The sequence below is a fragment of the Eulemur rufifrons genome, chromosome 30, assembly GCF_041146395.1.
Source record: "Eulemur rufifrons isolate Redbay chromosome 30, OSU_ERuf_1, whole genome shotgun sequence".
NCBI lineage: Eukaryota > Metazoa > Chordata > Mammalia > Primates > Lemuridae > Eulemur > Eulemur rufifrons.
Window position 1 is genome coordinate 63072063 of NC_091012.1, and position 13828 is coordinate 63085890.

Genomic DNA, 13828 nt, shown 5'->3' on the forward strand with positions numbered 1-13828 from the left:
CCATCAAGGTGAGCAAGGGTATGGGGGAAGGAGGGAGTTCCTTAGCCTCTCACGGTTAGATTACTAAGTTTTAGCAGATTTTCTTGAATAAATATTTCTTCATTTGCTGTATTTATTTTTAAAACAATTTCTAGCCATTTTAATTTTTTAAAAAATACTTTTTGCTTGTTATGGATGTTTTACTGGCTAACATCTGTCCATGTCAGGAAATACAGATTACTTTATTAGAAAATCATCCTTGCATAAAGATATGTTCCTTTATAGGAAGGACTCTTTGTTTGTTAAAATTTCTTTCTGTCTTGAATGCAGTAGTTACTCAGTAATTGAGGGAATTAATCAATAAAGGGAATCTATTGGTAATATCATTCATTTTCAACATTTCTGGGGAAGGATTTCCTTTCAGATAAGATTTTTATTTTCAGATGAAGAAAATGGTGACTTATGGCTGTAAAGAATGGCACACAGGATCCAATCTGTAGTCTCGCCAGTGTTATGATAGTGACTCCAGGGCTTCTTTGTGATTGAGCATGGTCTTCCTCTGTTGTGCTCATTTCACCCTCACAAGAGCTAACACAAAGAATGGGAAATTATCATAAGGATCCTGTGTCCAAAATGGAAATGGAATTTTATGGCAGTCTAATACAGTCGTTGCCATGGCACTGTTATCTAAAGGAAATTAGAACTTAAGAGTTATTCTTAAGGCAGCTTTGGGGACCTCCTAACCATAATTGTTATTCTCCTTTTGTTTACTTTTTTCTTTTCTAAAACTTCCCATTGGTTTCCTTACCTCTTTTTCTGCCTTCCTGTTTTACCTTGTTCTTAATTTTGACATGCTTATGGCTCCTTATTTCTATTTCATGTCTTTCCTCTGTCATTCTTTTCAACTCCCTCTACCTACAGACTGATTCTTTTAGAAATATTTCCCAGTATCTGCCCAGAGTCTGATTCTTTGCATATTTCTACCTTGAGTCCATGGGACTTGTTATGCTACAATTCTGGAAGTGGATTCCCCTCCTGTGACTACTTTTTCAGTGAATCTTTGTTATGATGGCGCTAGAAAGCTGGGTATGCTAAGCAGTACTTATGAACTATTTTTTTAATCAGGCTTTTGTTATACCATGTCTTATTTATTGGGTTTCAGATACCTGCTTTCTCTTGCTTTGTTTTTATTTCTCCATATAAATGAACCTTGTTATAATGATGTTTTACTTTTAAAAATTATTTTTGGTGACATATTCTTGTGCTTGTTACTTTGATTTTTAGGTTTTGGCTTCAGCATCTAGTCTTGCCAACACTACTAGTTCAAGCACCATGCTGTTTACTTCAGTATCAAATGCTTCTACCTCTACTGCTGCTACTGGGCCCTCACGTAAGTTACTCATTCCAAAGAAAATGCTATTATTTCCCATGAGACCACCTTACTCAATTTGCCAATATAAGCTATGGATCTCCTGCATCTCAGAAATTATCATTATTCTTAAACCAATCTATAACTGCTGATGTCAATAATAGCTTTGCTTAAGAGCCTAGTGGTCATGGCTTTAGCTATGAATTTTTTAATTAACATAGTTATTATAGCTTAAAATGATAACTTTAAGCATATAATCTATTAACGTGATGTTTTGAAACAACTTTTTGAAGCTATTAAAAATAGGAAGAGTGAGAGTTTTGCCAAGTATGTCTAAAGGGAAGTAGTCTTTACTACCCATGTGAATAAGATAAAATGGGAAATAAATGTTGGAGCCCTGCTATAGTATATTCTTCTATGCAGACCAGGTTTGTGGTCTTTACATTTTACCTATCAGAAGTGGAACATGACAAAGGACCAGCTGTAGTTTTGGGGTTCTAACTGACACTGTGTGATATCTCATGACCTCTCCCCCTGAAAAGGCACATCTGGATACTTCGAGCTGAGAGATGGAACAGTAATTATCTCATAACTCCAACTTCTTTGTTACACATCTTCCATTAGTGGAGTAATAGCAAATGGTGAAAGTATTGAATTCTGTAATGTTTTAAGCAATTCTTTCTTACAGATTCTTGTAAACTGTGCCTTCGGAGTATCTTATTCACAATGCCATGATGTTCATCATTAAACTTTGTTGTATTGTAACCCTAGCTGTAATATGGTTCCCCCCAAAGCCCTATGGTAAAAAGATTATTACTATTCCTGAGATTAAAACTTGCCAGGAAATGCTTATGCTTAGTCCAGCATGAATAGTGGCATATATCCCCATCCTCTTGTACAATTGGCATAGTTAAACATTAGTTAAAATTGTTGGTTATCACATGAGTTGTATTTTCTACAAAATGGACTTTAATTTTGAGACATGACTGATTCTAGAATCCTTTTGATATATGTAAGCAATATCCTTCTCAACTACAATAGATTTCATGAATATGACTATGGCTGAGGTATGGAGTTCAAATTATTAAACTAATTCCATCTTCAGTCAAAGACTTGCCCTCTGACCTTTGATAGACTTTTTCCTTCCTCTTGCCCCTGGTGTCTTTGCCTACAAAATGAAAAAATATCTGGATCACAGTATCTTTTAATTAACTTTAATGAGTTATAACTTACATATCATAAAATTAACTTCTTATAAGTATACAATCCAGTGATTTTTAGTAAGTTTATTGAATTGTGTAACCATCACCACATCTAGTTTTAGAACATTTCCCTTATCCCGTTAAGATCCCTCAGCTATAGACAACCACTCATCTATTTTCTATGTCCATAGATTTGCCTTTTCTGCTTTTCTGGACATTTCATATAAATGGATTGACCAGGGTTTTCTTTTCTTTTCTTTTCTTTTCTTTTCTTTTCTTTTTTTTTTTTGAAGTTTAACAAAAAGTTTCTAAAGGACTCTTCAAATTAAAAAGACTGTACAAATTCCTCACTGTTTTTGATTTAAAGGGTAATAGTTAATATTATGTTGTTCTCTGCAGTTGGTGCCCCAAGAACTTCGGCTAGAACACTTGGTGGTATAACTTTGGGATTTGGATTAAAATTACCTGGAGCAGGTGGAGCAGCTCCTACTGCATCTAGTAAGATTTTAGAATTATTGGGATGTACTGGGACACTCATTGGAAATGTACTACATAATAAGCAGTAAGTAGGTTATAGTTCTATAGCTTCTAGGGCTGGCTTAATGGTTTTGGCCATCTTTTCAGAGTCTCCAAAAGGTACACCAATATTGCCAAAGAGTAGAATGAGACAATGTCAATGGTATTCTTTCTGTGAGATGACTATAGTCAAAACTGCTGTCAGATTCTTGTCAACTTCTAAACTTAAGAATTTTTGTTATTAATCACAGTGTTTAATTGACCTAATATATTGGGATTGATAAAGATTTTTTGCTCTAAAAGTTAATTTAAGTTTTGGCCTGTGTTAAAGCTGACCCTCTCCGAAAGTTGAATACAGGAGTTTCCCTAGACCTATCCTAAATTTGTGTCTGCCAGTTAGGAGCTAGTTAAGTTGTAGGTAGAAGAAAACTTGGTTACCTATTGCCTATAGCTATTGTGAGCTGAGTGGTTAGGAGTCATTTGCTACTTAAACCTATCATTTAAGTCAGACTCCATTTTAGGGAAGTCTTGTTTGTTTTTACTTTAAAAAGTTTACTTAGGGCTGAAATGAATCTCTCTTCAGCCTGGCTTAAACTAAAATCAATCCCTTTTAAGCTTAAAGTAATTATTCCTAAACAGAGATGTATACCACCATATATCTTCTTTTACATGACCAACACTTCCTGAGTTTCTACTGTTTAATAGGCAAACTGGCCAACCTATGAGGGTGGTGAAGGGTCTGTTGTGAAAACTTTACAGGTTATCTTATTTGCAAAAGATGTAACACGATTTTCCCGTAAAATACTTAAAAAAAAAAAAAAGAACTGGTTCTGAGTCATTGAAATATGCATTAGCAGGCTCTTGGATGACTCTGTCATAACCCACCCCATATCTATCTAAGTCTCAAATTCCTTCCTGCAAACTGGTACTCTTGCCACTAGCCCATCCCTTCGCAATTTCATCCACCACTACCTTATGTATGTACTTACCCTTCTCCCTATCAGATATGTCTCAACCTGACACTCCAATTCAGGCTTGTTTTTTTCCCCTACTTACGCTTCCTTCTCTTCAAGTGTATTTACTTACTCAGATACTTCATCTCACAAACCAGCCTTGCAGAGCAGCTTTCAAGTGTCTTTATCTGCAAATTTACAGCCATTTGGGATTACTCTCTGCCCTGGGTATAATCAGCAAATTTTAAGAGAAGCTTGCTTTTTATAGTCTAAGAAGGTGATTATGTCCATTCCAGCATGAAGTAAGATAAACAGTTGTTGATCAGTGACAGGATAGGAAAATTCGATAGTAGGATCTTTTAAAGATAATTTTCACTATTTTATATAGTGATTTTTAAGACCATCAGAATGAGATTTATTTAAATGTAAATCCAAATTTGATATGCAGTTATTTTGTATTATTTATTGAACTGTGCTTCTCTTTTACTACACAGATAATGTAGAGTTGACTATATTAAGTGGTTTAGACCAAATTTGTAACTTGAAAAATCAGGTTGTTATAGAACCTTCATTCAAATCCATTGCTTATTTTGTCAATTGAAATATTATTATTTGAATATGCCAGAGCTAATTTATGCCTTTAAAATAGTATAAAAGATAAAGAACAAAAATAAATACTGTATAAAAGGTTAAAATAATCATGCCATTTTTTTATAAGACTCAAGATTCCTTTATGTTTAGGCTGACAGGTATTAATTTCCCAAAGGTATCACTCAACATCTTTGGGAGGTGCTTTGTTTGTCTATTTAGCTGTTTCTTTAGTGATGGTGATGGTAGTTGCTTTTTCTATTATAAATATATATATATGCATATGTACATATGTACATATATCATTTTCTCTAGAGAGAACAGTTTGGTGTTTATCTTTCCAGCCTTTTCCCCAACATGTACAAACACATTAGGTTTATTTGTTTTACAAAAATGGAATCATACGCTATGTGTGTGTGTGTGTGTGTGTGTGTGTATACGTATACACACAATCCTAGAATTTACAATTTACTCTTTCCTCTTAAGTATATATCTTTGGACATCTGTCCATGTCAGGAAATACAGATTACTTTATTAGAAAATCATCCTTGCATAAAGATATGTTCCTTTATAGGAAGGACTCTGTGTTAAAATTTCTTTCTGTCTTGAATGCAGTAGTTACTCAGTAATTGAGGGAATTAATCAATAAAGGGAATCTATTGATAATATCATTCATTTTCAACATTTCTGGGGAAGGATTTCCTTTCAGATAAGATTTTTATTTTCAGATGAAGAAAATGGTGACTTATGGCTGTAAAGAATGGCACACAGGATCCAATCTGTAGTCTCGCCAGTGTTATGACAGTGACTCCAGGGCTTCTTTGTGATTGAGCATGGTCTTCCTCTGTTGTGCTCATTTCACCCTCACAAGAGCTAACACAAAGAATGGGAAATTATCATAAGGATCCTGTGTCCAAAATGGAAATGGAATTTTATGGCAGTCTAATACAGTCGTTGCCATGGCACTGTTATCTAAAGGAAATTAGAACTTAAGAGTTATTCTTAAGGCAGCTTTGGGGACCTCCTAAACATAATTGTTATTCTCCTTTTGTTTACTTTTTTCTTTTCTAAAACTTCCCATTGGTTTCCTTACCTCTTTTTCTGCCTTCCTGTTTTACCTTATTCTTTTTTTTTATTCATGATAAATTATTAAGTGAACAGTGCAAGTTAAAAACAATAGTTTCATATTTTTTCCCCACCCCCCCTTTCCCGAGTCAGCACCTTCAAGTGTTACCACTCCCCAAACAGTGCGCAATGCACTCATTGTGTAGGCATACCCCCATCCCCTCCCCCACCCCCCACCTCAGTCTGATGTCCAATTGGTGTCGTTCCCAGATTTGTATTTAGGTGATGATCAGGGAAACCAATTTTCTGGTGAGTACATGTGATGCATGTTTTTCCATTCTTGGGATACTTCACTTAATATAATGGGTTCCAACTCTCTCCAGGAGAACCATAGAGATGTCGTATCTTCATCATTCCTTATAGCTGAGTAATATTCCATGGTATACATATACCACAGTTTACTAATCCAATCATGTATTGATGGGCATTTGGGTTGTTTCCACATCTTTGCTATTATTTTTACCTTATTCTTAATTTTGACATGCTTATGGCTCCTTATTTCTATTTCATGTCTTTCCTCTGTCATTCTTTTCAACTCCCTCTACCTACAGACTGATTCTTTTAGAAATATTTCCCAGTATCTGCCCAGAGTCTGATTCTTTGCATATTTCTACCTTGAGTCAGATTCTTTCCATATTGCTAAATTTTTGAAAATGAGATTCTGACCCATCTTATTCCTGTTTGGCTAGAGCTTTTTGTGCCAGACCCTTGCATAGGCTGCTAGTAGCATATGGGATGGCTTCCCATACAGCAGATGCACAGCCCTGGCCCAATCAACTATCAACCAGTAGCAAAGGACAGAGTTACCTAGAATAAAGAATGAATGTCTGAGCCTGTTCTCTCAGCAGGAATAGGATAGGATAGGCCGATCTCCCTTAGAATAGTCAGTGTGTGTGGCAGGCACCATGATTACGTATTTATCTAGTGTGACCATTAACCTGAAAATATTGCTAATGGGGAAAGCAAGGCTAACATAAAACAAACAATTGTGTACATGTTATATTTTTAAACAAATTTCTTGTTACAGGAGCAGCATTTATTAATTGTAAGAACATTTGAAAATACAGAGAACAGGCCAGGCGCCATGGCTCATGCCTGTAATCCTAACACTTTGGGAGGCCGAGGTGGGTGGATCGTTTGAGCTCAGGAGTTTGAGACCAGCCTGAGCAAGAGCGAGACCTCGTCTCTACTAAAAAATAGAAAGGAATTAGCCAAACAACTAAAAATATATAGAAAAAATTAGCCTGGCTGGCATGGTGGCGCATGCCTGTAGTCCCAGCTACTCGGGAGGCTGAAGAAGTAGGATTGCATGAGCCCAGCAGTTTGAGGTTGCTTGTGAGCTAGGCTGACACCATGGCACTCTAGCCCAGGCAACAGAGTGAGACTCTGTCTGAAAAAAAAAAAAGAAGAAGAAGAAGAAAAGAAAGAAAATATAGAGAACAAAAAAGAAGAAAATAAAATCTTCCTAGTCCCCACCAGCCACAATTTTCTGTACATTGTTCATTAAGTTGCTCAGTGTATAGTAAGAACCAAAAATGCTATAGAAGTTCAGAAAACCAACAGGAAACTATAAGTAGGAGACAAATGAGTTATAAAGATGGGGAACAAAGAATTTGAGCTAGGCTATGAAGTATACTTGGGATTTTTTATCTGAAGACAGCAAGGCATTTTAGTAGGGGTGCAACAGAAAGACATGTTGGACAGCAGTCTGGGATGCAGATAAAACTTTGCGAGGCTTTTGCCTATTAAATTCACAAAAATGTATGCCTAGTATTGGCTATGGTATAGTGAAACAGGCACTCTCCCCTTTTGATAGCGATGTAAATTGGCAAAATCATTTTGGTAGGGCAATTTGGCAAGATAGGCTAAAATTTAGAGCATGCTGACACTTTGATCTAGCAATTTCATTTCTAGGAATTAATTACACAGCTATAGTCATTTAAGTACGCAAAGATATAGATGTATCGAGATTTTGTGTAAATTGCAATTATTCTTTCCTTGAAAGTTTAAACTTACCAGTGATGGCATTTGAGTCTGGAGTTTTCTTTATGGGAAGAGTTTTGAGGATTGGTTTGATTTCTTTAATGGTTATATGGCTGGTTAGGTTATATGTTTTATTTTTCTGTGAGTTTATCTAAGATTTTTAGTTTTAAGCAGGAGGGTTAGTTCAGATTACCTGGCCTGCCATATATCATTTCATATTACAACAGTGGTGAGTTCAAATCTATAACTTTGAGTTCAAATTCACATTTTAAAAAATGCTTCTATAATTTTTAACTTGAATGATCAAGGCTAGCCAACTTTCTAATTTCTTGCTAACATTATACATTTTATTTTCCAGCTACAACTTCAACGACTACCACCACCACTGTCACCACCACCACTACTACCACAGTCACCAGTGGCTTTATCCTGAACCTAAACCCACTGACATCAACTGGGATTAATAACACTGAACTTCTTACTTCAACTGTTAAGTAAGCCTATTTATTTGAAAATTAGTGTGAGTTTCATTTTATTTATCATGTACAAGGCATGATTTGCTTATATAGTTTTAGAATAATATTTGAAAGTTAGATAAATGACTAAGTTGAAGCAACAGAGAAAGATTTCTGTAGCTTAGGAAGTTAAACAACCAATAGCACACCTTTGCCTTCTGAATACCATCATAATACAATCATTACTATGACTAAGAATAGCTACCATTTGTTGTGCAATTGCTGTATGTTTAGCAAGATGACAATGATTTACAAACATCATATCATTTAATCCTCACAATAACTCTATGAGGTAGGCACTATTTTTGTTACCGTTATATAGATGAGAAAACTGGAGCACATACAGATTTTATAATCTGCTCATGGTCATACACTTGGTAATGGTTAAGCCAGGATTAAAATTCAGGCAGCCAAACTCTGGAGCTTACATTCTTACATGCTGCTCTCTAATATTTGTTTATTTTTTTAATTAAACTTTTTATTTTGAGACAATTGTAGATTCACATGTATTTGTAAGAAATAATACAAAACATCCTCTGTGTTCTTTATGTCATTTCCCCCAATGATCACATCTCATTATACTACAATATCTCAATATTGATACAGTCAAAATACAGAATAGTTCCATCACCACAAGGATTCCTCCTGTTATCCTTTTATAGCCACATCCAGTATCCTCCCCTCCTTTCCCTAACCCTGGGCAACAATCTGTTCTTTTTTTCTATAATCTTGACATTTCAAGAATGTTATTCAGATGGAATCATATGTATGTGACCTTTGGGGATTGGCTTTTTTCATTCACCATAATTCCGTGAGATCCACCCAAGTTGTATGTATCAGTAGTGTGTCCTATTTTATTTATGACTAGTATTCCATGGTATTGTGGGTGTACCATGGTTTGCTTAATCATTCACTTGTTGATGAACATCTTGGTTGTTTCCAGTTTTTTGGCTATTATGAATAAAGCTAGTATGAACATTTGTATATAGGTTTTTTTGTGAATATGTTTTATTTCTCTGGGATAAATGCCCAGGAGTGCAGTTGTTGGATGGTATGGTGGTTGCATGTTTATTTTTTTTTAAGAAACTGCCAAACTCTTTTCCAGAGTAGCTGTGCCATTTTACATGCCCATCAACAACGTTTGAATGATCCAAAGTATCTGTATTCTCACCAGGATAGGATGTTGTCACTATTTTTTATTTTAGCCCTTTTGATAAATGTGAAATGATACCTCATTATGGCTTTTTTTGTTTGTTTGTTTTGTTTTTTCCTCTTTTTTTATTTCAGCATATTATGGGGGTACAAGTGTTTAGGTTACGTATATTGCCCTTGCCCCCCCTGCCTCCCCGAGTCAGAGCTTCAAGCGTGTCCATTCCCCAGACAGTGCTCATCACACTCATTACGTATGTATATACCCATTCCCTCCTCCCCACTCCCATCTGCCTGATGCCCAATGAATGTTATTCCTATATGTGCACTTAGGTGTTGATCAGTTAAAACCAATTTGATGGTGAGTACATGTCGTGCTTATTTTTCCATTCTTGGGATACTTCACTTAGTAGAACAGATTCCAGCTCTATCCAGGAAAATACAAGACGTGCTATATCACCATTGTTTCTTATAGCTGAATAGTACTCCATGGTATACATATGCTACATTTTATTAATCCACTCATGTTTTACGCTTCGTATGGAACCAGAGAAGACCCTGTATAGCAAAAGCAATCTTAGGCAAAAAGAACAAAATGGGAGGCATTGATTTATCAGACTTCAAACTTTACTACAAGGCTATAGTAACTAAAACAGCTTGGTACTGGCACAAGAACATGGACCAGAACTGAGAACCCAGATATAAAACCATCCTCATATAGCCATCTAATCTTTGACAAAGCAGACAAAAACATACACTGAGGAAAAGAATCCTTATTCAATAAATCGTGCTGGGAAAACTGGATAGCCACATGTAGACGACTGAAACAGAATCTACACGTTTCACCTCTCACAAAAATCAACTCACTGTGGGTAACAGACTTAAACTAAGGCATGAAACTATTAGAATTCTAGAAGAAAATGTTGGAAAAACTCTTATAGACATTGGCCTAGGCAAAGAATTTATGAAGAAGACCTCAAAGAAAATCACAGCAACAACAAAAATAAATAAATGGGGACTGATCAAATTAAAAAGCTTCTGCACAGCCAAAGAAACTATCACAAGAGCAGATAGACAACTTACAGAATGGGAAAAAATATTCACATGCTACTCATCCGATAAAGGGTTGATAACTAGAATCTATTTAGAACTCAGGAAAATCAATAAGAAAAAATCAAACAACCCTATCAAAAAGTGGGCAAAGGACATGAACAGAAACTTTTCAAAAGAAGACAGAATAATGGCCAAGAAACATATGAAAAAATGCTCAACATCTCTAATCATCAGGGAAATGCAAATCAAAACCACAATGAGATATCACTTATCTCCAGGGAGCATGGCCTTTATCAAAAAGTCCCCAAAAAATAAATGTTGGTGTGGATGTGGAGAGATAGGAACACTCATACACTGCTGGTGGGACTGCAAACTAGTGGAACCTCTGTGGAAAGCAATATGGAGATACCTCAAAGAGATACAAGTGGATCTGCCATTTGATCCAGCAATCCCATTACTGGGCATCTATCCAAAAGAACAAAAGATATTCTATAAAAAAAACATCTCCACTTGAATGTTTATAGCAGCATGATTCACAATTGCAAAGATGTGGAAACAATTCATTATGCTTTTAATTTGCATCTCTCTGATGACTAATGATATTATAAGAACTCTTTGCCTAGCCCTAGATCCCAAAGATTTTCTCCTATTTTTTCTCTAAAAGCTTCATAGTTTTATATTTTACATTTACACTCATGATCCATTTTGAATTAATTTTTGAATAAGGTGTGATTTTTAGGTTGAGATTAATTTTTTTGTCTATGGATGACCAATTTTTCTAACATCATTTGTTGAAAGGCTATCTTCCTCCACTGAATTGCTTTTGCCCCTTTGTCAAAAGGCAATTGGACATACTTGTGTCAAATGCTTTTTTGGCCTTAATTGATATGATCTTTTAAGATTTTTTTCTTGATCTTGACGAACTGGTAGATTACACTGATTGATTTTCAGATGTTCAAGCAGCCTTGTATATGTGTAATAAATTCTACTTGGTTATGGTGTATAATTTTTATACATTTTTTGGTTTGCTAGTATTTTGTTTGAGGACTTTTGTATCTAAGTTCATGGTAGATATTCGTCTGTAATTTTCTTCTTTTTTTAATGTCTCTGGTTTTGATATAAGGGTAATACTGGCCCTATAAAATAATCTGGGAAGAATTCTCTTCTGTTTTCTGGAAGAAAGTGTGTAAAATTGGTGTTAATTCATTAAATGTTGGCATTATTCTCCAGTGAAACCTTCTGGGCCTGGACCTTTCTTTTACAGGAGCTTTTAAATTACAAATCAATAATTCTTTAATGATTCTAGGACTATTCAGTTTATCTAGTTCATCTTTGATGAGCGTGGTTGTTTTTAAGGAATTGGTCCATTTTTTCCAAGTTGTCAAATTTATGAGTGTAAAATTGTCCATAGTATTCCCTTATTGTCCTTTCAGTAGCTGTAGAGATATTCCTGTTTCATTTCTGATATTGGTGGTTTGTAGCTTCATCAATTTCATTGATATTTTTCTAAAGAACCAGCTTTTGTTTCATTGATAGTTCTCTATTTTCCTATTTTCAATTTCATTGATATCTATTATTTTTTTTCCTTCTGGTTGCATTGAGTTCATTTTGCTCTTTTTCTAGTTTGTTGAGGTATAAACTTTGACTATTGATTTTGACCTTTTCCCCCTAATGTATGTATTTAGTGCTATAAATATCCCTCTCAGCTCTACTTTAGCTGTGTCCCACGTATTTTTTGTGTTGTGACTTCATTAGCTCTATATACTTTTAAAATTTCTTTTACAAATTCCTCTTTGACTCATGGATTATTTAGAAATGTGTTATTTAATATCCAAGTGTTTGGTGATTTTCTTGTTTTTTTTTTTCCATATTGATTTCTGATTTGATTCCATTATGGTCAGAGATCATGCTCTATATGATTTCAGTTTTTCAGGTTTGTTTTATGTGTGAGGATATGGTCTGTCTTAATGAATGTTTCATGGACACTTGAAAATTGTATTTTCTGCTATTAGTTGGAGAGTTCTATATATATCAATTAGATTCTGTTGCTTCATTGTAATTTCAGATTTTGTATCTCTGCTGCTTTTCTGTGTAATAGTTCTATCAGTTGTAGAGAGTGGCTTTTGAAGTCCCCAACTATAATTGTGGATTTGTCTATTTCTCCCTTTAGCTCTATCAGTTTTTGCTTCATGTATTTTGAGGCTCTGTTGTTTGGTTCCTTGCACATTTAGGATTGTTAGCCTTCTTGGTGCCTTGCTTCTTTTATCATTATGTACTGTCCATCATTGATTCTGATCATTTTCTTTGCTCTGTAATCTACTTTATCTGATATTAATATAGCCATTTCTTTTTCAAAAATTAATCTTGCATGGTACATCTTTTGCAATTCTTTTATTTTCAACCTATGTCCTTATATTTGAAGTGAGTTTCTTATAGACAGCATATTTTTTATTGTTTTCTTCACTGTGCCAATCTCTGTATTTTAATTGGTATATTTAGCACATTTAAGGTAATTAGTGATATATTAGGGCTTAAGTCTGTCATTTTATTATTTGTTTGATACTTCTGATTTTTGTCTTTATGTTTCTTTTTTTTAAACTTCCTGTGGGTTGTTTGAATTTTTTTGAGGGTTTCATCTTATTCTGTTCATAGTATTTTTTAAAAAAATATATTGCTTTGTATAGTTTTATTACTGGTTGCTCTATTTATTACAGTACACATGCATAATTTACAACAATGTGGTCATATTCACATTTTACCACTTTGAGTGAAGTGTAGAAACCTTACTTTCTTTTATTTCCCTTTACCCTCCTTATCTTTTAAGTATTAATATAATTATCTCAACTATTTCCTTCATATACATTGAACATCACATCACATAGGGTTATAATTTTTGCTTCAACCAATAAATATGATTTAAGAAACTCAGAAGATGTAGAATAGTTTCAGCAGAGAAAGCAGAGCATTGCCTGGCTCTGCTGGTCAGAGGATCAAAGATCAGCTAGCTGCTCAGCTTTATTAATATAACCTGGCAGGGGAATTGGAGTTCCTCATGGTTCTGCCCAGTGGGGGATGCTTACTGTCTTGTGTATACAGACAGGGGAATGGATCACTGACCAAGAGCTGGGGGGAGAGAGAGTCCTTTCTCTCTGGCCATACCCACCCAGAAAGGAGCTTCCTTCATGCTGAGCTGGGATGGGGAAAAGAAGGTTCAGACTGTGGCACAGACTTTATCTGTTCTTGTGGTGATTTAGTGTATTTCTTAATACGTCTTTACTTGCTATATTCCTTTAGCATAATTTCAAGAAACTCTGAGTGACTGTTTTTAATCATCTTTACCAGTTATGGTTGTTTTTTTCGGGGAGCAGGTATAAGAAACTCCTCACATACTATTTT

General features: G+C 35.0%; 1 protein-coding gene across 1 annotated transcript in view; it reads left to right on the top strand.

The window, feature by feature from the left end:
• The first annotated feature begins 1047 nt into the window (after positions 1-1047).
• Positions 1048-13828, top strand: part of NUP62CL (nucleoporin 62 C-terminal like) — a 45528-nt gene continuing 32747 nt past the window's right edge. Inside the window, exons 1-4 of the mRNA XM_069464225.1 lie at positions 1048-1065; positions 1264-1369; positions 2950-3048; positions 8074-8209. Coding sequence (XP_069320326.1) covers positions 1048-1065; positions 1264-1369; positions 2950-3048; positions 8074-8209 — 359 coding nt within the window. The remainder of the gene's footprint in view (positions 1066-1263; positions 1370-2949; positions 3049-8073; positions 8210-13828) is intronic.